The sequence below is a fragment of the Pseudophryne corroboree genome, chromosome 5 (genome assembly GCF_028390025.1).
Source record: "Pseudophryne corroboree isolate aPseCor3 chromosome 5, aPseCor3.hap2, whole genome shotgun sequence".
In the NCBI taxonomy this organism is placed as follows: domain Eukaryota; kingdom Metazoa; phylum Chordata; class Amphibia; order Anura; family Myobatrachidae; genus Pseudophryne; species Pseudophryne corroboree.
Genome location: NC_086448.1, coordinates 324,446,244 through 324,471,843, shown reverse-complemented (window position 1 = coordinate 324,471,843; position 25,600 = coordinate 324,446,244). Strand labels below are relative to the sequence as shown.

At 48.0% G+C, this 25,600-nt stretch overlaps 1 protein-coding gene across 1 annotated transcript in view; it reads right to left on the bottom strand.

Moving 5' to 3' along the window:
- EPDR1 (ependymin related 1) overlaps positions 1-25,600 on the bottom strand; it is a 78,973-nt gene that overhangs the window by 14,022 nt on the left and 39,351 nt on the right. The window contains exon 2 of the mRNA XM_063922520.1: positions 21,447-21,655. Within this exon, the coding sequence (XP_063778590.1) occupies positions 21,447-21,655 (209 nt within the window). The remainder of the gene's footprint in view (positions 1-21,446; positions 21,656-25,600) is intronic.

The window sequence follows — 25,600 nt, the reverse complement described above, 5'->3', positions numbered from 1 at the left end:
AAAAGAGGCGCAATGAGGTAGCTGTGTGAGTAAGATTAGCGACCCTAGTGGCCGACACAAACACCGGGCCCATCTAGGAGTGGCACTGCAGTGTCACGCAGGATGGCCCTTCCAAAAAACCCTCCCCAAACAGCACATGACGCAAAGAAAAAAAGAGGCGCAATGAGGTAGCTGTGTGAGTAAGATTAGCGACCCTAGTGGCCGACACAAACACCGGGCCCATCTAGGAGTGGCACTGCAGTGTCACGCAGGATGGCCCTTCCAAAAAACCCTCCCCAAACAGCACATGACGCAAAGAAAAAAAGAGGCGCAATGAGGTAGCTGTGTGAGTAAGATTAGCGACCCTAGTGGCCGACACAAACACCGGGCCCATCTAGGAGTGGCACTGCAGTGTCACGCAGGATGTCCCTTCCAAAAAACCCTCCCCAAACAGCACATGATGCAAAGAAAAAAAGAGGCGCAATGAGGTAGCTGTGTGAGTAAGATTAGCGACCCTAGTGGCCGACACAAACACCGGGCCCATCTAGGAGTGGCACTGCAGTGTCACGCAGGATGGCCCTTCCAAAAAACCCTCCCCAAACAGCACATGACGCAAAGAAAAAAAGAGGCGCAATGAGGTAGCTGTGTGAGTAAGATTAGCGACCCTAGTGGCCGACACAAACACCGGGCCCATCTAGGAGTGGCACTGCAGTGTCACGCAGGATGGCCCTTCCAAAAAACCCTCCCCAAACAGCACATGACGCAAAGAAAAAAAGAGGCGCAATGAGGTAGCTGTGTGAGTAAGATTAGCGACCCTAGTGGCCGACACAAACACCGGGCCCATCTAGGAGTGGCACTGCAGTGTCACGCAGGATGTCCCTTCCAAAAAACCCTCCCCAAACAGCACATGACGCAAAGAAAAAAAGAGGCGCAATGAGGTAGCTGTGTGAGTAAGATTAGCGACCCTAGTGGCCGACACAAACACCGGGCCCATCTAGGAGTGGCACTGCAGTGTCACGCAGGATGTCCCTTCCAAAAAACCCTCCCCAAACAGCACATGATGCAAAGAAAAAAAGAGGCGCAATGAGGTAGCTGACTGTGTGAGTAAGATTAGCGACCCTAGTGGCCGACACAAACACCGGGCCCATCTAGGAGTGGCACTGCAGTGTCACGCAGGATGTCCCTTCCAAAAAAACCCTCCCCAATCAGCACATGATGCAAAGAAAAAGAAAAGAAAAAAGAGGTGCAAGATGGAATTGTCCTTGGGCCCTCCCACCCACCCTTATGTTGTATAAACAAAACAGGACATGCACACTTTAACCAACCCATCATTTCAGTGACAGGGTCTGCCACACGACTGTGACTGATATGACGGGTTGGTTTGGACCCCCCCCAAAAAAGAAGCAATTAATCTCTCCTTGCACAAACTGGCTCTACAGAGGCAAGATGTCCACCTCATCTTCACCCTCCGATATATCACCGTGTACATCCCCCTCCTCACAGATTATCAATTCGTCCCCACTGGAATCCACCATCTCAGCTCCCTGTGTACTTTGTGGAGGCAATTGCTGCTGGTCAATGTCTCCGCGGAGGAATTGATTATAATTCATTTTAATGAACATCATCTTCTCCACATTTTCTGGATGTAACCTCGTACGCCGATTGCTGACAAGGTGAGCGGCGGCACTAAACACTCTTTCGGAGTACACACTTGTGGGAGGGCAACTTAGGTAGAATAAAGCCAGTTTGTGCAAGGGCCTCCAAATTGCCTCTTTTTCCTGCCAGTATAAGTACGGACTGTGTGACGTGCCTACTTGGATGCGGTCACTCATATAATCCTCCACCATTCTATCAATGTTGAGAGAATCATATGCAGTGACAGTAGACGACATGTCCGTAATCGTTGTCAGGTCCTTCAGTCCGGACCAGATGTCAGCATCAGCAGTCGCTCCAGACTGCCCTGCATCACCGCCAGCGGGTGGGCTCGGAATTCTGAGCCTTTTCCTCGCACCCCCAGTTGCGGGAGAATGTGAAGGAGGAGATGTTGACAGGTCGCGTTCCGCTTGACTTGACAATTTTGTCACCAGCAGGTCTTTCAACCCCAGCAGACCTGTGTCTGCCGGAAAGAGAGATCCAAGGTAGGCTTTAAATCTAGGATCGAGCACGGTGGCCAAAATGTAGTGCTCTGATTTCAACAGATTGACCACCCGTGAATCCTTGTTAAGCGAATTAAGGGCTGCATCCACAAGTCCCACATGCCTAGCGGAATCGCTCCCTTTTAGCTCCTTCTTCAATGCCTCCAGCTTCTTCTGCAAAAGCCTGATGAGGGGAATGACCTGACTCAGGCTGGCAGTGTCTGAACTGACTTCACGTGTGGCAAGTTCAAAGGGCATCAGAACCTTGCACAACGTTGAAATCATTCTCCACTGCACTTGAGACAGGTGCATTCCACCTACTATATCGTGCTCAATTGTATAGGCTTGAATGGCCTTTTGCTGCTCCTCCAACCTCTGAAGCATATAGAGGGTTGAATTCCACCTCGTTACCACTTCTTGCTTCAGATGATGGCAGGGCAGGTTCAGTAGTTTTTGGTGGTGCTCCAGTTTTCTGTACGTGGTGCCTGTACGCCGAAAGTGTCCCGCAATTCTTCTGGCCACCGACAGCATCTCTTGCACGCCCCTGTCGTTTTTTAAAAAATTCTGCACCACCAAATTCAAGGTATGTGCAAAACATGGGACGTGCTGGAATTGGCCCAGATTTAATGCACACACAATATTGCTGGCGTTGTCCGATGCCACAAATCCACAGGAGAGTCCAATTGGGGTAAGCCATTCCGCGATGATCTTCCTCAGTTGCCGTAAGAGGTTTTCAGCTGTGTGCGTATTCTGGAAAGCGGTGATACAAAGCGTAGCCTGCCTAGGAAAGAGTTGGCGTTTGCGAGATGCTGCTACTGGTGCCGCCGCTGCTGTTCTTGCGGCGGGAGTCCATACATCTACCCAGTGGGCTGTCACAGTCATATAGTCCTGACCCTGCCCTGCTCCACTTGTCCACATGTCCGTGGTTAAGTGGACATTGGGTACAGCTGCATTTTTTAGGACACTGGTGACTCTTTTTCTGAGGTCTGTGTACATTTTCGGTATCGCCTGCCTAGAGAAATGGAACCTAGATGGTATTTGGTACCGGGGACACAGTACCTCCAACAAGTCTCTAGTTGGCTCTGCAGTAATGATGGATACCGGAACCACGTTTCTCACCACCCAGGATGCCAAGGCCTCTGTTATCCGCTTTGCAGTAGGATGACTGCTGTGATATTTCATCTTCCTCGCAAAGGACTGTTGAACAGTCAATTGCTTACTGGAAGTAGTACAAGTGGGCTTACGACTTCCCCTCTGGGATGACCATCGACTCCCAGCGGCAACAACAGCAGCGCCAGCAGCAGTAGGCGTTACACGCAAGGATGCATCGGAGGAATCCCAGGCAGGAGAGGACTCGTCAGAATTGCCAGTGACATGGCCTGCAGGACTATTGGCATTCCTGGGGAAGGAGGAAATTGACACTGAGGGAGTTGGTGGGGTGGTTTGCGTGAGCTTGGTTACAAGAGGAAGGGATTTACTGGTCAGTGGACTGCTTCCGCTGTCACCCAAAGTTTTTGAACTTGTCACTGACTTATTATGAATGCGCTGCAGGTGACGTATAAGGGAGGATGTTCCGAGGTGGTTAACGTCCTTACCCCTACTTATTACAGCTTGACAAAGGGAACACACGGCTTGACACCTGTTGTCCGCATTTCTGGTGAAATACCTCCACACCGAAGAGCTGATTTTTTTGGTATTTTCACCTGGCATGTCAACGGCCATATTCCTCCCACGGACAACAGGTGTCTCCCCGGGTGCCTGACTTAAACAAACCACCTCACCATCAGAATCCTCCTGGTCAATTTCCTCCCCAGCGCCAGCAACACCCATATCCTCCTCATCCTGGTGTACTTCAACACTGACATCTTCAATCTGACTATCAGGAACTGGACTGCGGGTGCTCCTTCCAGCACTTGCAGGGGGCGTGCAAATGGTGGAAGGCGCATGCTCTTCACGTCCAGTGTTGGGAAGGTCAGGCATCGCAACCGACACAATTGGACTCTCCTTGTGGATTTGGGATTTCAAAGAACGCACAGTTCTTTGCGGTGCTTTGCCTTTTGCCAGCTTGAGTCTTTTCAGTTTTCTAGCGAGAGGCTGAGTGCTTCCATCCTCATGTGAAGCTGAACCACTAGCCATGAACATAGGCCAGGGCCTCAGCCGTTCCTTGCCACTCCGTGTGGTAAATGGCATATTGGCAAGTTTACGCTTCTCCTCCGACAATTTTATTTTAGGTTTTGGAGTCCTTTTTTTTACTGATATTTGGTGTTTTGGTTTTGACATGCTCTGTACTATGCCATTGGGCATCGGCCTTGGCAGACGACGTTGCTGGCATTTCATCGTCTCGGCCATGACTAGTGGCAGCAGCTTCAGCACAAGGTGGAAGTGGATCTTGATCTTTCCCTAATTTTGGAACCTCAACATTTTTGTTCTCCATATTTTAATAGGCACAACTAAAAGGCACCTCAGGTAAACAATGGAGATGGATGGATTGGATACTAGTATACAATGGACGGGCTGCCGAGTGCTGCCCGTATGGACGGGCTGCCGAGTGCCGACACAGAGGTAGCCACAGCCGTGAACTACCGCACTGTACTGTGTCTGCTGCTAATATATAGACTGGTTGATAAAGAGATAGTATACTCGTAACTAGTATGTATGTATAAAGAAAGAAAAAAAAACCACGGTTAGGTGGTATATACAATTATGGACGGGCTGCCGAGTGCCGACACAGAGGTAGCCACAGCCGTGAACTACCGCACTGTACTGTGTCTGCTGCTAATATATAGACTGGTTGATAAAGAGATAGTATACTCGTAACTAGTATGTATGTATAAAGAAAGAAAAAAAAACCACGGTTAGGTGGTATATACAATTATGGACGGGCTGCCGAGTGCCGACACAGAGGTAGCCACAGCCGTGAACTACCGCACTGTACTGTGTCTGCTGCTAATATATAGACTGGTTGATAAAGAGATAGTATACTCGTAACTAGTATGTATGTATAAAGAAAGAAAAAAAAACCACGGTTAGGTGGTATATACAATTATGGACGGGCTGCCGAGTGCCGACACAGAGGTAGCCACAGCCGTGAACTACCGCACTGTACTGTGTCTGCTGCTAATATATAGACTGGTTGATAAAGAGATAGTATACTCGTAACTAGTATGTATGTATAAAGAAAGAAAAAAAAACCACGGTTAGGTGGTATATACAATTATGGACGGGCTGCCGAGTGCCGACACAGAGGTAGCCACAGCCGTGAACTACCGCACTGTACTGTGTCTGCTGCTAATATATAGACTGGTTGATAAAGAGATAGTATACTCGTAACTAGTATGTATGTATAAAGAAAGAAAAAAAAACCACGGTTAGGTGGTATATACAATTATGGACGGGCTGCCGAGTGCCGACACAGAGGTAGCCACAGCCGTGAACTACCGCACTGTACTGTGTCTGCTGCTAATATATAGACTGGTTGATAAAGAGATAGTATACTCGTAACTAGTATGTATGTATAAAGAAAGAAAAAAAAACCACGGTTAGGTGGTATATACAATTATCGACGGGCTGCCGAGTGCCGACACAGAGGTAGCCACAGCCGTGAACTACCGCACTGTACTGTGTCTGCTGCTAATATATAGACTGGTTGATAAAGAGATAGTATACTCGTAACTAGTATGTATGTATAAAGAAAGAAAAAAAAACCACGGTTAGGTGGTATATACAATTATGGACGGGCTGCCGAGTGCCGACACAGAGGTAGCCACAGCCGTGAACTACCGCACTGTACTGTGTCTGCTGCTAATATATAGACTGGTTGATAAAGAGATAGTATACTCGTAACTAGTATGTATGTATAAAGAAAGAAAAAAAAACCACGGTTAGGTGGTATATACAATTATGGACGGGCTGCCGAGTGCCGACACAGAGGTAGCCACAGCCGTGAACTACCGCACTGTACTGTGTCTGCTGCTAATATAGACTGGTTGATAAAGAGATAGTATACTCGTAACTAGTATGTATGTATAAAGAAAGAAAAAAAAACCACGGTTAGGTGGTATATACAATTATGGACGGGCTGCCGAGTGCCGACACAGAGGTAGCCACAGCCGTGAACTACCGCACTGTACTGTGTCTGCTGCTAATATATAGACTGGTTGATAAAGAGATAGTATACTCGTAACTAGTATGTATGTATAAAGAAAGAAAAAAAAACCACGGTTAGGTGGTATATACAATTATGGACAGGCTGCCGAGTGCCGACACAGAGGTAGCCACAGCCGTGAACTACCGCACTGTACTGTGTCTGCTGCTAATATATAGACTGGTTGATAAAGAGATAGTATACTCGTAACTAGTATGTATGTATAAAGAAAGAAAAAAAAACCACGGTTAGGTGGTATATACAATTATGGACGGGCTGCCGAGTGCCGACACAGAGGTAGCCACAGCCGTGAACTACCGCACTGTACTGTGTCTGCTGCTAATATAGACTGGTTGATAAAGAGATAGTATACTACTAATATTATATACTGGTGGTCAGGTCACTGGTCACTAGTCACACTGGCAGTGGCACTCCTGCAGCAAAAGTGTGCACTGTTTAATTTTAATATAATATTATGTACTCCTGGCTCCTGCTATAACCTATAACTGGCACTGCAGTAGTGCTCCCCAGTCTCCCCCACAATTATAAGCTGTGTGAGCTGAGCAGTCAGACAGATATATAATATATATAGATGATGCAGCACACTGGCCTGAGCCTGAGCAGTGCACACAGATATGGTATGTGACTGACTGAGTCACTGTGTGTATCGCTTTTTTCAGGCAGAGAACGGATATATTAAATAAACTGCACTGTGTGTCTGGTGGTCACTCACTATATAATATATTATGTACTCCTGGCTCCTGCTATAACCTATAACTGGCACTGCAGTAGTGCTCCCCAGTCTCCCCCACAATTATAAGCTGTGTGAGCTGAGCAGTCAGACAGATATATAATATTATATATAGATAATAGATGATGCAGCACACTGGCCTGAGCCTGAGCAGTGCACACAGATATGGTATGTGACTGAGTCACTGTGTGCTGTGTATCGCTTTTTTCAGGCAGAGAACGGATTATAAATAAAAGTGGTGGTCACTGGTCACTATCAGCAAAACTCTGCACTGTACACTACTGAGTACTCCTAATGCTCCCCAAAATTAGTAAATCAAGTGTCTAAACGGAGAGGACGCCAGCCACGTCCTCTCCCTATCAATCTCAATGCACGTGTGAAAATGGCGGCGACGCGCGGCTCCTTATATAGAATCCGAGTCTCGCGATAGAATCCGAGCCTCGCGAGAATCCGACAGCGTCATGATGACGTTCGGGCGCGCTCGGGTTAACCGAGCAAGGCGGGAAGATCCGAGTCGCTCGGACCCGTGAAAAAAAACATGAAGTTCTGGCGGGTTCGGATTCAGAGAAACCGAACCCGCTCATCTCTACCACATATCACGTACAAACTACACACAGATGGTCTCCGTGCGCGTACTTGTTCTGCCGTGCGTGCGCATATTCGCAATTTGCGTATGGTCGCTCCCGCGGTCCTGCGTATTAGCGTGTGGTATGAGTAATTATGGTAGTGTTTGTGAACGCATGGAAAAGCCATAAAAACACATTACATATTTAATCCAAATAGTGCACAATGTACACATAGTCTCCCTGCACCACACCAGCGAGTTACACTTGCTTAAAGGGTACAAGAACAAAGGGATTCACCTTTACAGGATAGGAGGGGACAGAACTAGGTTATAAGGTGGTGTTCGGTATCCAGCTGTAGGGTATTTTAAGAGCAATATTCCGGTGTTGGTTTGCAGAAGATCGCACGCTCCTGCGAATAGTTATGTGCAGGAGCAGAATATAAATATTAACTGTATTTACTGTGCTCTTGATATGCGGCGGGAACCCAGAGGAGACCATCTGCAAGTGCACCTGAAACAGACATCGCCCACCTATTCAAACTGACCTATGTCCTCTCCTGTACTGTAAATGACCATCCTTGTGTCCAATGGACAAAGAGATTACAGTTTCCATTGTGTTAGGTTTTGGACAAATGTATAAATGGCCAGCTGCAGGCCAGGTCACTCTCTCAATCTCTGAAGATCATCAACCTTGATGATTGAGGACCGGACCGGGAAGCACAGGCGAACAAACGTATGTACCATTGACTGTAGCCTTTTTCTCTAATTGTATTGTATTATCATTGTAACCCCCTGCTAGTAAAGATAACCGTTGTGGGTTGGACCTCAACATAGTTTTTGAATTACAATTGGTGTTGTGTCCCATTTCCTTGCTAAGGTTTAAAGTGTATTTACAGCCACTCGGGCTGCTGCATTGTGCTAACAGAGTATAGGCCTGTGTACGCAAACTGTGTAGTCACTACGTCCTTTCGACGTATGTGCGCAGAGTACGTACATGGTACAATCTTGTGTACGTAAGGTTTGTGAACAATAAAAGGGTGAAAGGTTAATTACAGCGGCCGCTGCGGCTCAATATTAAAGTGTATTAAGTGTGTTTAAAGTATAGCTTTTAGTCCTCTAAGTAAATCAACATTTACACATGGAATTCCTGTCCAGTATAGTTGACTGTAACGCATCACCTTTCAGTGAATCATGGGCCCCCTGGTTAGCTTATCATAGAGCCCCTCCTCCTCTGACATTTGGCTATTGAAATGTATTGATGTTTTCTGGGTTATGTATCTCCCATCTTTAATTGTTTTCACTTATCGTAACCTAAATATCGCGATCCAGGTAATTGGACGCCATTACTTACCATCCAGATGTCTCCTGAGGCTGGCTCAGCGTTCCAGGGTCGGATCTCAGCGGTGTAGCTCCACTGAAATCTGCATAATTGCTCAGCCAATGCCTGCCTCCCTGCAGGTATAAATTTCATGTGCCTGGGCCTAGAATCTGTCAGTGCTTTGGTTGTCAAACCTTGTGTTACCAGGTCTCTCCTTGCTGTGGACATTGCTGTTACAGGTTTCCAGCTCCTGCTCTCAACCTCCACTAGAGACCCGCACCAGCCTTCCACCTTGTGGTGCCGCCTGACTCCCCAGTGCTCTGCTTTTGTCATTCCTGGCTATTGTTACACCAGCTTCCAGCGCTAAGCTTACAGTGGTGTTTTGTCTCCTCACATTACCAGTGCTCTGCCACTGTGTATCTACTGTTTCATCGCACTCTAGCATCATACCAGCACAGTACTTGTTACCTTGTCATCTGACCGGTTCCCAGGGCCGGTTCAATGCCGCTCTGCGCCCCGGGCAGGAAACGGGGCGTGGTCTAATACAGGGGGCGTGGTCAGTTACGCCCCCTGTACATTACTAGTGCCACATAAATGCTGAGCGGTGCGCGATGACGTCATCGCGCACTGCACAGCAAAAGGTCCTCTCCACGAAGGGAAACTAGACGCGTAGCGTCTAGTTCCCTTCACAGGAGGCGGGGACACACGACACAGCGGGCCGGGCAGCGGAGGCGGACGGGGGACACAGCGGGCAGCAGTGGCGGATCTTGCCACGGTGCGGCGCCCTCCGGATGGCGCCAGCGCCCTCTGGAAGGCGGCGCCCCGGGCAAAAGTCCTGCTTGCCCGTGGCAAGATCCGCTACTGCCGGTTCCGTCTGGTACACCCAGCAGTCTACCACATTACCCAGTATTGCTAGCTTCTAAGGAACACCTGCTGGTTAGTTCCTCATTTCTACTTCTGTATCCTGCAGACAGGTACTCTGGATAAGGATACACCAACTCCTGGTCTATAAGAACTGTACCTGATATTACCAGTGCCCTGTGGCATCCACCATTCTGCAAGCTCTAAGGAACTGTGGTTATTTCTGCATTCATTATATTCGTGCAAAGTACTACAGCTGTGTTTAAAGAACTGTGCTCAATAAAATCCATAGACATTTATCTCATTTGTTGTGGTCACATCTTCAGGCATTTATACTGCAGCTCATCTGCATGTCTAGGTGTTCTGATTCAACCCGCTAAGTTTAAGTTTACCTCAGCCCCTACAACTGAGGCCTCCTCTCGTCAGCTCCAGCCCTCAGTTGTGACACTGAGATATTTAACTTGATGGCACTAGGTGTTCTATACTTATACTATGATGATCTGATGTCATCGCTGCTTGATTATGTGGTAATTATTTTATTGTGTAATGCTGCACTTCCTTCTGTTCCCCTCACTTCCTTTTTTTCCCTTCTGTCTAGTCCTCCCTCCTTCCAACTGTTTATATATTGTATTTTGCTAAAATTCTTCAATAAAGTTTATAGAAAAAAAGAAAATGGCCAAATCACTTCACTCATTAATACACCATTTTATTTTAGTGTATAAAGGCCCAGCATTAATTACTGCAGTCTATTGCATCAATTCTCAGACCTATAACACTACAAAACTCATTTACAAATCAACTTTTATTTTTCCCTGTACGAAGTATTAATTGCGATCTTCACTCAGGAAATCATGAATTTTGCAGTTAGTTTTTTTACACTGAGTTTTCCGTGTAAAACAAGTGCTTTTCTTTTTGTCAGTTTAATTGTAATAGTAGCTGCGCAGCATGTTCCTATACAGCACTTCTACATCCAGCCATGACACCACAACCACTTTATTTATACTATACATGAAAACATTTCTGACATTTTTGCTGTTGCACAGTGGTTGTTTTATAATTTGGCAATATAAACAATGTAAATATATACTCACCTATGTGAAATGCTGTTTAGAATCCTGAGTATGCTACCCCTCACCCCCTAACCCTCTCTTACTGCAGCCTGGACCTCCCAGTGGTTCCTAAACCTAACCCCCCTCCCGCAGCCTAAAGCTAACCGTCTCCCCCTCCACCCCCCGCGCCGGTTATCCCTCCCCGAGGGTGTCTGACACCCCCTCCCCACAGCCTAACGACTTACCACTCCAGTGTCCAGGCAGTCACTCGGTATGGAACTCCAGATGCCAGAGCCGGCATTGTGATCTCATTCGGGATGCTGGCACCGGCATTCTGATCAGTGTCAGGATTCCGGAGTCAGGATTTTCCGACAGACGGGATCACGACCGTCGGGATCCTCACTGGATCCCATTAAAATAACTAATATAGATAATTAAAGCAAAATTTGCAGATCCATATTTGATGTATAGGGAACAAAAGAGGCATTGAAAGCTACAACAGGTGCCTGCCTACAGTGCTATTTTTTATTTTTAGAACTCATCACATATTCCCACACATTTAGAACTGGTCAATACATCAGACATTTCCCAGCTGTTTTCCTCCGTATACATCCACCAGAGGGAACAGGCTCTCTGTGCAGACGAGCTAAAAAAAAAAAAAAAAAATCCTAGAAAGTAGAAGAAGGCTTTGAGCAATACGCATTGGATTACCATCTCAGAGTAACATCTGAACCTTTTCATAGCAATGTAAGACTTGAACACTGCCTGAGGGAACCACACTGTCGTCTATCCTTCAATATATCGTACAAGTTTCCACAGCATCCACTACTAGTGTTTAGCTATGCCCTTGGGAATTCAGGCACTGGAAGTAAAATAACAGGCAGTGTTGATCTTAGCAACAGGTAAATCACTGCAGGTTACTAAGGAAGCTTCCTTTCTCAAGGTCAAAGCCATTTCTCCTAAACTTTCACCCATCCTCTTTTTTAAATAAATGTCTATCAGTATTCTCAAGCAACATTTGTTTCTATAGTTTAAACACTATTTGCCACGTTCTAGTATTTATCCATATGTATATATAGACCCAAGATGGGAACCATTATGGGGTCAGGAAGACCTTTACATCAAGTACATATTCTGTTCATAAATCGTATTCCTAGTGCTAAATTTAAATAAGGCAACTATTGTACATATATGTAACTCCCCCAAATGCCACTGATTAAGTATATTTCTAAATCATGAACATACATTTTCTTTAGTATAGTATTACGGAGGTTATTCAGCACGGATTGCAGATTCTGCTAAAAAGCAGAATCTGCAATCCTTTCTGTAGCATGCTGGGGACCGCCCATCGCAGGGCAAGGCCGCGCACCATGCTAACTCCCGCCCCTTGGCTGCAATCACAATCTGATTGCAATGCAATCGAAGCAATTGTTGACGTCCTCCTGCAGGCGGGCAACCATAATGTTTTCCATCAGAGCAGCTACATGTGAATCACTCTTCTACCCCACCCCAGTTTTCCCCGCTTGTAACATGACGGGAGCTGGTTGGCTGGTACTTTTTCCTTCTACTTTATCTCCATCCAAGGCTTAGTATATTCACCCCAATGAGTGAATTCCAAGGACAAGAAGTGCCTGTTGGATTTGTTTATACTAAATAAATTGGTGTAATGACTCAATATTAATATAATAATCCAAATTTCTGCTGCGGGGTACACTGGGCTCCACAAGTCTGGACAATGGGGTGTAGAGTAGGATCTTGATCCGAGGCACCAACAGGCTCAAAACTTTGACTGTTCCAAGAATGCACAGCGCCGCCCCCTATATCACCCCGACTCCCAGCACAGGAGCTCAGTTTGTCAGTTGGTGCTGCAGTAAGCAGGCACTTAACAGAGGGGCTGCTCCAAGCAGCCCTGAGAAAAGCTTTTTATGAGGTGAAAAGTGAAGACTTCAAGGGCAGCAGCGGTGGTAAATGTCTTGTGACATTCACTGCTGCAGCTCCAGCTCTCCCCAGCGGCGTTGTACACTCCCGAGCCCTGGTTGCCGGGTACCTACAGCGGAGGCTCCGGTTTTCTTAATGTTAGACACACACGGCTGGGGCTCTCCAGGATCGCGTGGCCGCGCTTTGGGAGGTGGTAAGTGGGTCCCGCTCTCGGGACCCGGTCTTTATCGCGATCCGGCGCGGTCAGTGGGAGGCGGCCCGCGCGCGCTGGCGGTGGACACTGTGGATACAGGCGATCCCACTAGATCACCAGGGCATGGGCGCAGGTCAGGTTTTCTCTTAAAACCGATTTTAATATCGCCCACAGTACCCGGTGGTTTTGCCAGCAAGGGGGATAAGGCTTAGACCTGTAGCCCCTCCCCCAGCCCCAGGGCACCATTTCCAGCAAGTGTTCCCGCCCTGGAGCTGTATCTCTGTCTTTTCCTCACTCCCTGTCAGTGTCTGCGGCGCCATTACTCCTCAGCTCACTGTTCCTGGGACTGCTTGGGCAAATCCTCCTATGTAAAGCCGCCTGGTTGTCAGCGCTGTGCCTTTACATGACACTTAAGTATTCTACCTGCCTTTTTAGTCAGTGTTAGTAAGAAATAATGCATTTAGTCAGGGGTTTATAGTACAATTACCCTGTGATATACATCCAGTTTCTTACTGTGTAGTGTTATATCTATTGACTATATAGCTGTGTAAGCTAGTCCAGTGCAGTATTATTGTCAGTAATAACCTCTGCATTGTACAAACTGTGACTATTTGTGTGTGCATTGATAGCTGAGTGGTGTCCATCTCGTGTTTTTCACTCAACTTGCTATCCCTATATTCTATAACCTGAGGTGGCTTGGTGCGTCAGGTGTTATTTAATATAGGATTTTCACAAAGATATAGTGTATTACGTATTTTTCTCTGAGTCACCATATCTCTCCTTTATCTCTGCTGGTGCTGACTACACTGCGCAGGGGTTTGGGTTTAGGGATATAGTGCTGCTAATAATTGTACTGTGTTACCTCATACTGCAAGTTATATCAGGTCTGCTTCTGAGAGTAACGGTTCTGGGACGGAACACACTGCTGGTGTTGCTGAAGCCACAGACAAATATGAGGAGAATATAGCAGCTGTGGGCTCTGGTTCTGGGAGCTCCTTGCCCCCAGTGGGACTGTGGCAACGGAGGCACATACTGACCCTCCGTGGGCTGCTTTTTCCACGCTTCTGCATACGCTAGTTCATAAACTAACACCCCCTATGGGACCCCCTATGCCGGTACAACCGTATGTGGTCCCTGCAGCTAACCCGCCGTGGGCGGACGATTTATCTGCTCAATTAAAGAAGTTGAACCAGTCCCTGACTACTAAAAAGTCTGACCATCGCTCGCCTAAGTCCAAGAGGTCCTCTAAGCGAGCGCTCGTCTCCTCACAATCCACTGCTGTCACTGACACCTCATCTGATGAAGACAGCACATACACTGGCCCCACAGGTTCTGACTCAGATACGGCTGATGGGGAGGGTAGTTCACATGTGGATGTTCCTGATCTTTTGGAGGCTATTAAGTTAATTCTGCAGATTACGGATGATCCCGAGCCATCCGTTCCTCCTAAGAAACCAGATAGGTTCAAGCGTCAGAAGGTGATTAAACAAGTTTTACCTCACTCTGACCACCTAGTGGATATACGTCAGGAACCCTGGCAAAACCCGGGTACGAAGTTTGTGCCTCAAAAGAAGATGCTGGCTCGCTATCCCCTCGCGCCAGAGCTGTCTAAGAATTGGGAAAAGCCTCCTCCAGTAGACTCACATGTGGCTAGGATGGTGGTTTCCTCAGCTCTACCTGTCACTATCGTCACGTCTCTAAAAGAGCCTATGGATAAACGTGTTGAGGGTTGTCTAAAAGCGATTTACACCCTCACGGGTGCTGCACAAAGGCCCACTATTGCAGCTACATGGGTGGCAGAGGCTATTGAAGCATGGGCCTTGGAGTTAGAAGCTGAAATCTCCTCTGACCATGCTAGACAATGCTTGTAATATATTGTCACAGCTTCTCGCTATATTAAAGAGGCGGCTTCTGATGCCGGAATCCTAGCAGCCAAGGCCTCTACTACGTCAGTCCTGGCTCGCAGGATATTGTTGCTGAGATTCTGGTCTGTGGATCTGGACTCTAGAAAAACCCTGGAGGTACTCCCTTTCAAGGGGGATATTCTGTTTGGGGAGGACTTAAATAAGATAGTGGCTGACTTGGCTACTGCCAAAACTGCCTGTCTGCCTAATACAGCTCCTTCTGTGTCGAAGGCCAAAGGCACGTCCTTTCGCCCCTTTCGTCCTTCAGGTAAAGCAAAAGGTCAGGCGTACCATAAGCAGGCCCGCACTTCCAAACCTGGTAAGCCGAAGCCCAAAAGAGCCTGGGCGGCCCGTCAGCCAGCAGCCAAGACCGATAAGCCTGCCGCATGACGGGGCGGGCCTCCCCCTGTGGGATCCCAGGGTGGGGGGCTGGCTTCTAGGGTATACCCAGGAATGGTTGAAGACCACTTCAGATGTCTGGGTACGGGAAGTCGTCACTCGAGGTTACGCCAAAGCCTTCAAAAACCGACCCCCTCATCGATTTTGCCAGACAGACGTCCCGTCGGACCAGACAAATGCAAACACTCTGCATTCGGTGGTACAGACCCTCCTGGATACAGGAGTCGTAGTACAGGTGCCTCTTGCTCAGAGGGGACGGGGGTACTATTCTCCGCTGTTTCTAGTCCCGAAACCGAATGGGTCCTCCCGGCCCCTTCTCAATCTCAAGGCACTGAACAAGTTTGTGAAGGTTTCCAAGTTCCGTATGGAAACCCTTCGCTCTATAGTTCTGGCCTTGGAACCTGGGGACTACATGGTCTCCCTGGACATACAGGATGCTTACCTGCATATTCCTATAGCAGTGTCACATCAACAATACCTGAGGTTCGCTATTGGCAACCTCCATTACCAGTTTCGGGCGTTACCTTTTGGTTTAACAACGGCTCCGCGAGTCTTCACCAAAGTTATGGCGGTGATGACGGTGGTACTCCGCCGTCAAGGGGTCAAGATACTGCCGTATCTGGACGACTTGTTAATCCTGGCAAATTCCCCAGATCTTCTCCTGCATCATCTGGATATGACGGTCCGGTTTCTACAAGCCCACGGGTGGCTCATCAACTGGAAGAAATCCTCCCTGGTCCCTGCTCAGAGCATGGTGCATCTGGGAGCGCTGTTGGACACTCACAACCAGAGGTTGTTCTTGTCTCAGGAGAAAGTCCTGAAACTTCAGGACAGGATTCGTTGCTTCCTTTGTCGTCCGCAAGTGTCGATACATTCGGCAATGCAGGTGCTGGGCCTCATGGTATCAGCATTCGACATGGTCGAGTATGCTCAATTCCATTCTCGCCCCCTCCAGAAGCTGATTCTAGCCAAGTGGGACCGCCTGCCTCACCGGATCAGGTCTCAAATGATCTCTTTGACTCCGGAGGTCCGTCTGTCGCTGCTCTGGTGGCTCCAGGACTGACAATTGTGCAGAGGCTGTCACTTCTGGATATCCAACTGGGTCCTGTTGACGACAGATGCCAGTGTAAGAGGTTGGAGCGCAGTGCTGGAGCAGCACTCCTTGCAGGGTCGGTGGACCAAGGAGGAATCTCTCCTCTCGATCAACATTCTGGAATTGCGGGCGGTCTTCAATGCGTTGAACCTAGCCCAGCATTTGATTCAGAACCGTCCTGTTCAAGTACAGTCGAACAACGTCACCACAGTGGCTTACATAAATCATCAAGGTGGCACTCGAAGCCGTTTGGCAATGAAGGAAGCCTCACGGATTCTACGTTGGGCAGAACTCCATCTACCGGCAATATCAGCAATATTCCTTCCGGGAGTCCTGAATTGGGAAGCGGACTTTCTCAGTCGTCAGGACGTGCATGCCGGCGAGTGGGGCCTCCATCCAGAAGTGTTTCAACTCCTCGTGGAAAGGTGGGGTCTTCAAGATGTGGATCTGATGGCATCTCGACACAATCACAAGGTTCCGGTCTTCGGAGCAAGGACAAGGGATCCTCAAGCAGCATTCGTGGATGCGCTGGCAGTGCTGTGGAGGTTTCGGCTGCCGTACGTGTTCCCTCCGGTGTCACTCCTGCCCAGGGTAATTAGGAAGTTCAAGCAAGAAAAAGGAAATCTGCTTCTCATAGCTCCGGCATGGCCCAGACGGCACTGGTTCTCAGACCTGCAAGGCCTATCGTCAGAGCGTCCACTTCTTCTTCCACAACACCCAGACCTCCTCGTTCATGGCCCCTGTGTCTACCAGGAACTAGCCCGGCTGTCTTTGACGGCGTGGCTCTTGAAGCTTCCGTCTTAAGAGCTAAGGGTTTTTCTGAAGAGGTAATTAAAACTTTTGGTTTTTCTACAGCAAGGCCTAGATTTAGGCCTGCGTCTGGCTTACCTCAAGGTTCATATTTCTGCCTTGTCGGTGTGGTTTCAGAGAAAAATTGCGACTTTACCTGATGTTCATACTTTCACTCAGGGTGTGTTGCGTATCCAACCTCCCTATGTCCCGCCTGTGGCTCCTTGGGACTTGTCGGTGGTTTTGGAGGCATTGCAGGAGCCTCCATTTGAACCTCTTGGTTCAGCTGACCTTAACTGGCTTTCCCTTAAGGTGGTGTTCTTGCTGGCTATTGCCTCTGCTAGAAGAGTGTCGGATTTGGGTGCCTTGTCTTGTAGTTCCCCATATCTGATTTTTCACCGTGACCGGGCGGTTCTTAGGACTCGTCCCGGATATTTACCTTAGGTGGTTTCTTCGTTCCACCTTAATCAGGAGATTGTGGTTCCAGCTTTTGTCTCTCCTGATTTGTCTCCCAAAGAGCGGTCTTTGGATGTGATGCTCTCCGTATCTATGTGAAGAGAACTGCTTCTATTCGAAAGTCTGATTCTCTCTTTGTTTTGTTTGGATTTCACAAACGTGGCTGGCCTGCTCACAAGCAGACCCTGGCCAGGTGGATTAGAATGGTGATTGCGCATGCTTATGTAAAGGCTGGTCTGTCGGCTCCTGTTCATATTACGGCCCATTGTACTCGGTCTGTTGGACCTTCTTGGGCGGCCCAACGTGGTGCGACCCTTGATCAATTGTGCAAGGCGGCTACGTGGTCCTCCGGGAACACATTCATAAGGTTCTATGCCTTCGATACTGCCGCTTCCCAGGATGCTTCCTTTGGACGCCGGGTTCTTGTGCCCGCTACAGTGCATCCCCTCCCATAAGGAACTGCTTTAGGACATCCCAATAGTCCAGACTTGTGGAGCCCAGTGTACCCCGCAGCAGAAAACAAGTTTTATGGTAAGAACTTACCCTTGTTAAAATTCTTTCTGCGAGGTACACTGGGCTCCACAAGGCGCCCACCCTGACGCACTTAGCTTCTTTGGGTTGATATGGCATTAGCCGCTGACACTTCTCTTGTCGTGAGAGTGTGGTGTATGTGGCTATTAACCGTTGTCGTCTCTTTTCCTGCTACTGCATTGGGCTGGTTAACTAAACTGAGCTCCTGTGCTGGGAGGCGGGGTGATATAGGGGGCGGCGCTGTGCATTCTGGGAACAGTCAAAGCTTTGAGCCTGTTGGTGCCTCGGATCAAGATCCTACTCTACACCCCATTGTCCAGACTTGTGGAGCCCAGTGTACCTCGCAGAAAGAGTTTTAACAAGAGTAAGTTCTTACCATAAAACTCGTTATTTACAGACTCTTTTTGTTTCTTTTTGATAAAAAGCTTACAATTTGCTAGCAAAAGAAGCAGGCAGATTGTAACATTTAGGACCAATAAGATGGTAATAAACAACCAAACAATAGGGCAGTGGTCAGGGGTAAAAATTAAATTCCTGGGGGTAATGGATGGTCGCGCTGCTGAGACACAGCCCTGTCCAGAACCGGCCGGCTTGCGATGTGACGTGCTGATGTCACATCGCACTCCCTCCTGCCCTCCCTGCGCTGTGCTCCTGGTCGACCTGTGCTGTGTTCCTGGCCACGGTGTGACATGCTGACATCACAACGCGCTCCCTCATGCCCGCCCGTCCTGCGCTGCCCTGTCCTCCCGCCCACGGCCCGCCAACCCACACACAGAACTTGAAGTGTTCTGTGGCTGACTGCTGACGGAGTTTCGCAGGATCAGACAGTGGCCCGTATAACAGTGGCATTACTGAGGTGAGGATGTGACCATCTGTCTCCTAAAAGTCGTGTCCCCCTTCCCTCCTCATCCATCTTTCTTACATTCATTCTGGTGTTTTAGGGAGAAAGTATTAATTAACCCATTCATTGCCAAATAATAATTGGCGAAAATAATAAAAAAATAACAATAGTAATATATATATATATATATATATACACACAGAGTAAAAACCACAGCACTCACCGCACCAGAAGCGGGGCACAGCTATGCACTTACCACTTACAGGGTGGGGTGCATGTAACACTGCACTCTCCACCACAGAAGCGGGGTACACAGCTGTACTTACCACTCACAGGGCGGGGTGCATGTAGCCCATGACCACATCGCTCTAATAAATACAAACAGAGAACCCAGCACTCACCAAAGTAAACTCACTTATCCTCAACAATTCAATAAATAAATGATGGGGGTTTAGTTGGTGGATTGGCCAATGCACGGAAGCCTGTATACCGATTCAAGGTACCCCACCCTCATACAGGTCCTACACTATCACAGAGTCTTAAAACCTGACTACCACACTGCTGCATCATCTGCCTGAGTGCTGGGTTCTCTGTTTGTATATATATATATATATACACTGCTCAAAAAAACAAAGGGAACACTTAAACAACACAATGTAACTCCAGGTCAATCACACTTCTGTGAAATCAAACTGTCCACTTAGGAAGCAACACTGATTGACAATCAATTTCACTTGCTGCTGTGCAAATGGAATAGACAACAGGTGGGAATTATAGGCAATTAGCAAGACACCCCCAATAAAGGAGTTGTTCTGCAGGTGGTGACCACAGACCACTTCTCAGCTCCTATGCTTTCTGGCTGATGTTTTGGTCACTTTTGAAAGCTGGCGGTGGTTTCACTCTAGTGGTAGCATGAGATGGAGTCTACAATCCACACAAGTGGCTCAAGTAGTGCAGCTCATCCAGGACGGCACATCAGTGCGAGCTGTGGCAAGAAGGTTTGCTGTGTCTGTCAGCGTAGTGTCCAGAGCATGGAGGCGCTACCAGGAGACAGGCCAGTACATCAGGAGATGTGGAGGAGGCCGTAGGAGGGCAACAACCCAGCAGCAGGACCGCTACCTCCGCCTTTGTGCAAGGAGGAACAGGAGGAGCACTGCCAGAGCCCTGCAAAATGACCTCCAGCAAGCCACAAATGTGCATGTGTCTACTCAAACGATCAGAAACAGACTCCATGAGGGTGGTATGAGGGCCCGACGTCCACGGGTGGGGGTTGTGCTTACAGCCCAACACCGTGCAGGACGTTTGGCATTTGCCAGAGAACACCAAGATTGGCAAATTCGCCAGTGGCATCCTGTGCTCTTCACAGATAAAAGCAGGTTCTCACTGAGCACATGTGACAGACGTGACAGAGTCTGGAGACGCCAAAGAGAACGTTCTGCTGCCTGTAATATCCTCCAGCATGACCGGTTTGGCAGTGGGTCAGTAATGGTGTGGGGTGGCATTTCTTTGGGGGGCCGTACAGCCCTCCATGTGCTCGCCAGAGACAGCCTGACTGCTATTAGGTACCGAGATGAGATCCTCAGACCCCTTGTGAGACCATATGCTGGTGCGGTTGGCCCTGGGTTCCTCCTAATACAAGACAATGCTAGACCTCATGTGGCTGGAGTGTGTCAGCAGTTCCTGCAAGACGAAGGCATTGATGCTATGGACTGGCCCGCCCGTTCCCCAGACCTGAATCCAATTGAGCACGTCTGGGACATCATATCTCGCTCCATCCACCAACGCCACGTTGCACCACAGACTGTCCAGGAGTTGGCGGATGCTTTAGTCCAGGTCTGGGAGGAGATCCCTCAAGAGACCATCCGCCACCTCATCAGGAGCATGCCCAGGCATTGTAGGGAGGTCATACAGGCACGTGGAGGCCACACGCAGTACTGAGCCTCATTTTGACTTGTTTTAAGGACATTACATCAAAGTTGGATCAGCCTGTAGTGTGTTTTTCCACTTTAATTTTGACTCCAAATCCAGACCTCCATGGGTTAATAAATTTGATTTCCATTGATAATTGTTGTGTGATTTTGTTGTCAGCACATTCAACTATGTAAAGAACAAAGTATTTAATAAGCATATTTCATTCATTCAGATCTAGGATGTGTTATTTTAGTGTTCCCTTTATTTTTTTGAGCAGTGTATATATACACACTGTATCTCAGAAATGCCTTATAAACAGTGATAACCAGTATTTATGCACAATAATACAGTATATGATTTCTTTCCTTTCAAATCAAGGCGGTAACGTCGGCGTATGTAAATATATTTTGGGGAAAAAGGTAAAAATGTTCCCTGACCACTGCCCTAGGGGTTTAAGTTATGATATTCAACCCAAAACTAAAAACAGAGTTTTGGGTGGAATTAATCTTTAATGTCCCCGGTTAGCATAAATGTTATATCCTTATACTGTACTCCACAACTAGGTTAGTAATTGTTCCTACAAACTTACATTTTCTGGCTGGCTTTCTGTCAGACCATTCTTGGACAATGATTTGGTCCCCAGGTCCTCCAATGTAATACTGATCTTCGTAGGTGGAATTTTCAGGTATGTCGTACGGGTCCCAAGGTTCAGTCAAAGTATTCTTAACACAGATTTTAGTCACTTGCTCAATCTGAAACATCACAGACTCTTTATAAAGAAAGATGTATTCAAAAAATCTGGGAAACAAAAGAGAAATATAAAATAACATTAATAGTTTACTTTATGGTTCTTAACTATAAAACAGTGGCATACTGTATCTATAATGGGTGCAGTCCCTTCACCCATAATTAACCTATTGCGCAATGTGTGCAGTGACCCCCTCCCCCGTACCTGTTTGATTGTGCCTCCAGCTTGCTGTGTCAGCCCCCTATGTTTACCCTGTGGCCGTGGTGCCATCTTTATTCAGACAGATGGAACGAAATAAGAGCTTGCAAAGACTCATTGCTCTCTTGCGTATGTGCCATCTATCTAAATTTAAAACTGGAAAGATGACACCACGGAAGAAGCATAGGTAGCTGGCGTACTGTACAATCAATCAAACACAATCAAACGGGTACAGGGAAAGGTTGGGGCACTGAACATGCCCTCACCCCAGTTCCTTATACGTCCCCGGCCTGAAAAATACATCTGGGGACACAAATCTATTTTATCCACATACTCTTTTAAATACATACAAACCATGGAGTGCACATGAAAAAAAAGGCTTTAATGGCGCATAATGCCTGTTGGCAAAATTTTAAGTTAGAATGCCGTTACAGCCAAAATTATATGTGTAGTGCACTCTGCCGAACCTGGGGCCTAATTCAGCTTGGATCACTATTGAGAAAGAAATTGTGTTTTTCTCAATCCTGCTACTGCTAAAAATCGCATGTAAAGAGCAGCCCAGAAAGGTAAAAGACACCCACCCATGCAATCGCAAAATTGCATATGCAGTCGCATAACTGCGATGCATACACAGAAATCGTGCACCATCGACATTTGTGGATGACCCAGGGCTACTCAGAATAATAAGAATGCAGTCGTACTGGACGCCATGTTTTAAGTCGCAGCAATCGCAGTTGACGTCAGATGCACACCTCGAAAACAGTCATGACATACCTGCGTTTTCCCAACCACTCCACGCAAATGCCATGTAACCAGTGGCGTCACAAGGGGGGTGCGGGGGGTGCGGCCCGCTCCCGGGTGTCACCCGCCGAGGGGTGACACCAAAATGCTGGCTCCTGCAGAGTGACAGAAGCCGAGTGCTGCACTGTTATATTATGTGCAGCACTCGGCTCCTGTCACTTTGTAGGAGCCAGCACTGCAGGGACAGTACCTCCCGAGAGTCAGCCCTCACCTCCCACACCCCCCAGTGAAAAAAAAAACGGGTGTCGGGACGCGAAGCCCCGCCCCTCCGCAAAGCCCCGCCCCCTTTGCGTACCTGCAATGGTTTAAAAACGGGTTCCGCCCGCGAAGCCCCCCTCTATTTAAGCCCCGCCCATTCCCGCGAAGCCCCACCTCTTTTATCCTCGCTGCCGCACCGGGTGTCACAGAGGTGAGTGACGCCTCTGCATGTAACCTCCCACAAACGGACACTTCCTGGCAATTGCTCTGTGAACGCAGATGGCTGGACTGCGATTGTATTCATTCCCATTTTGGCCTTTGCGCATGTGCAATGCATGCGCAGTCATCCGATAATCATTTGATTTGCAATTTTGCAAAATTGCAACTGAAGCTGATTAAGGCCCCTTGAGCTTAGTACAGTAAAATCAATTGTTGGGAAAATACTGGTGCTTTCTGCACAGGTATGTTTCATCTGGGGAAGGGGCACATTTCTGTTTGGAGGCGGATCCTCCTGGAGTATTCAACCCTGGACTGCACAGACTAGAGCTGAATGACGTTATGGAAGGGAAAACCTCACGCTGGTTGTTTCCCTGTTATAGCACTATCATCCCAGCCTGTTTTTGGGAGACCTAATGCTGTTTGTCCACCCAAACATGCTGCTTCCAGCTACGGATGGACATTGGAAGCACACCATCGAATGATGAATGGGCTTCTGCATCAAAACTTTCAATGCAATAGTAACTTGCAATTGAAAAAACAAACAAACCCCTATTACATTAACCAGTCCGGAAAAAGGTTTAAGCCGGTACACACTGGAGCAGTGGTTCCAAGAAGGAGGGGGGGGGGGGGGGGGGGGACGCACAAATCATCCGGGCCCAGGTCTGATGGATGTGGGGCCCGGGCTGCAGCTCTTCTCTTCAGCCCAGCAGTTGCTGCTATGTGCTGGGCTGCAGTGTGGCACTTTTTTTTCTAAAGGTGCAAAAGCATGACCACACCTCCTATGATTAGGCCATGCCCCTTGAAATATACCTGGGCTCTCTGCTGCCCTGTACTGGAGCAATGTGTACCTGAATAATATGGCGGCCGACGGGCCAACACATCGTTTTTGCAGTACACATCAGAACGAAGTAATGAAGGACGGAATCATCCCTCTTTCCAGCCATGGTGGGAATCAAACCAATGAATTCAGTGCTGTGAGGCAGTAATGCATTACACCGTCCGTGTTAGATATTTTCTGTCGTTGTTTACATAAAATATCGGGTGTACACACTCGTCGACAGGCTCGTGATATATCGGCTGTTATATCACCTAGTGTGTACCCATGGTAGGAACCTAGTGTGTATACCCATGGTAGGAATGGGTGAGTTGATACATGCATGCCCAGTGAGCTTTTTACTGGTTTCTGTACTGCTCACGTGCAAGAGTGAAGATCGTACAACTGAAGAAGACTTCATAGTTAGTCTACAGAACGCAATCCCTATAAGCAGAGCTGATTGCAGTTTGTTAAATTGCACAGACATAAGACATATTGGAGTCAATCTAATTACCCGTGATTTATTCGCAGAAGCGAGTAAGTGTAGCTATATGGCACAATATCGGTACTAACAGACTCCTGGTTTTTATTTAGTTCATGGTCCCTAAGGCTGCAAACAAAAATCCATTTTTCTGGGGTGCGATTGGGCTACTAGGGGAGCGAGTTCCGATGCAGCTGCAATGCCAACTCGCCCTCCTTGTGTTAGGTGGGCAGTGAATAAGATTGACCTCCTTTAATCCACTTTAATATATACATGAGCAAATTTGACATAAATTAAAATGAGATGCAGTTTAAATACCGTCTGTTGGGACCCTGACGTTCAGGAGACCAACGCCGGAATCCCGACAGCCTTTGAAATACCGCCAGATGGAATCCCGACCTCCACAGGGTATTCACACTCCATGAACCGAGTGGGAATATAACCTGTGGCGAGCAAAGCGAGTGCTATGCCCAATGCATGGCGAGCGCAGCGCTTTGCTTCGCTGCCAGGATTATGACAGACGGGATGCCACTGTCGGTATACTGACAGCGGGCATCCCGTCTGCTGGTAAAACATACCAATTCCATTATAACACATTACATTCTAATATGGTTAATATTTGCACTACCCTTACAACATTTTGTACTATGGAACTTTATTAACTTCAGTCTAAATTTGACCCCACTTACAGGGATGCGGTCAGGATCCCGGCATTCAGAATACTGACAGAGGCAGTTAAGTACGTGGGTTAGCATTAGGTTTAGGGTTAGGCACTAGGCTAACGGGTGCACAGCGGTGATTCTTTTGCACCCACTGAGTAGCTCCCTGCCAGCGCAGCTCCTGCATGCTGGCAGGCGGCTACCCGTGGCATCCTGGGTCGCGGCCTCCGCAGCCCGCCCCCGCAATGATCCGGACATGGCTGTGTTCTCCGAACCGCGCCCTGCCAGCGGCGTTCTAATGCCAATGGCACGCCCCCTCCCACCCCGCGACCGCCTGTCAATCAGGCAGAGGCGATCGCAGCCCTGAGATTCTGTTTGCATTTCACTGGGATCCCGGGGTGCACGTGCGCACTCCACAAAGGGCTGCAGACAGCGATTGCTGCCGCTGCAGCAATCCAGTCTGAATGAGGCCCACTGGTGTATGTAATAATTAGAGATGAGCGCCGGAAATTTTTCGGGTTTTGTGTTTTGGTTTTGGGTTCGGTTCCGCGGCCGTGTTTTGGGTTCGACCGCGTTTTGGCAAAACCTCACCGAATTTTTTTTTGTCGGATTCGGGTGTGTTTTG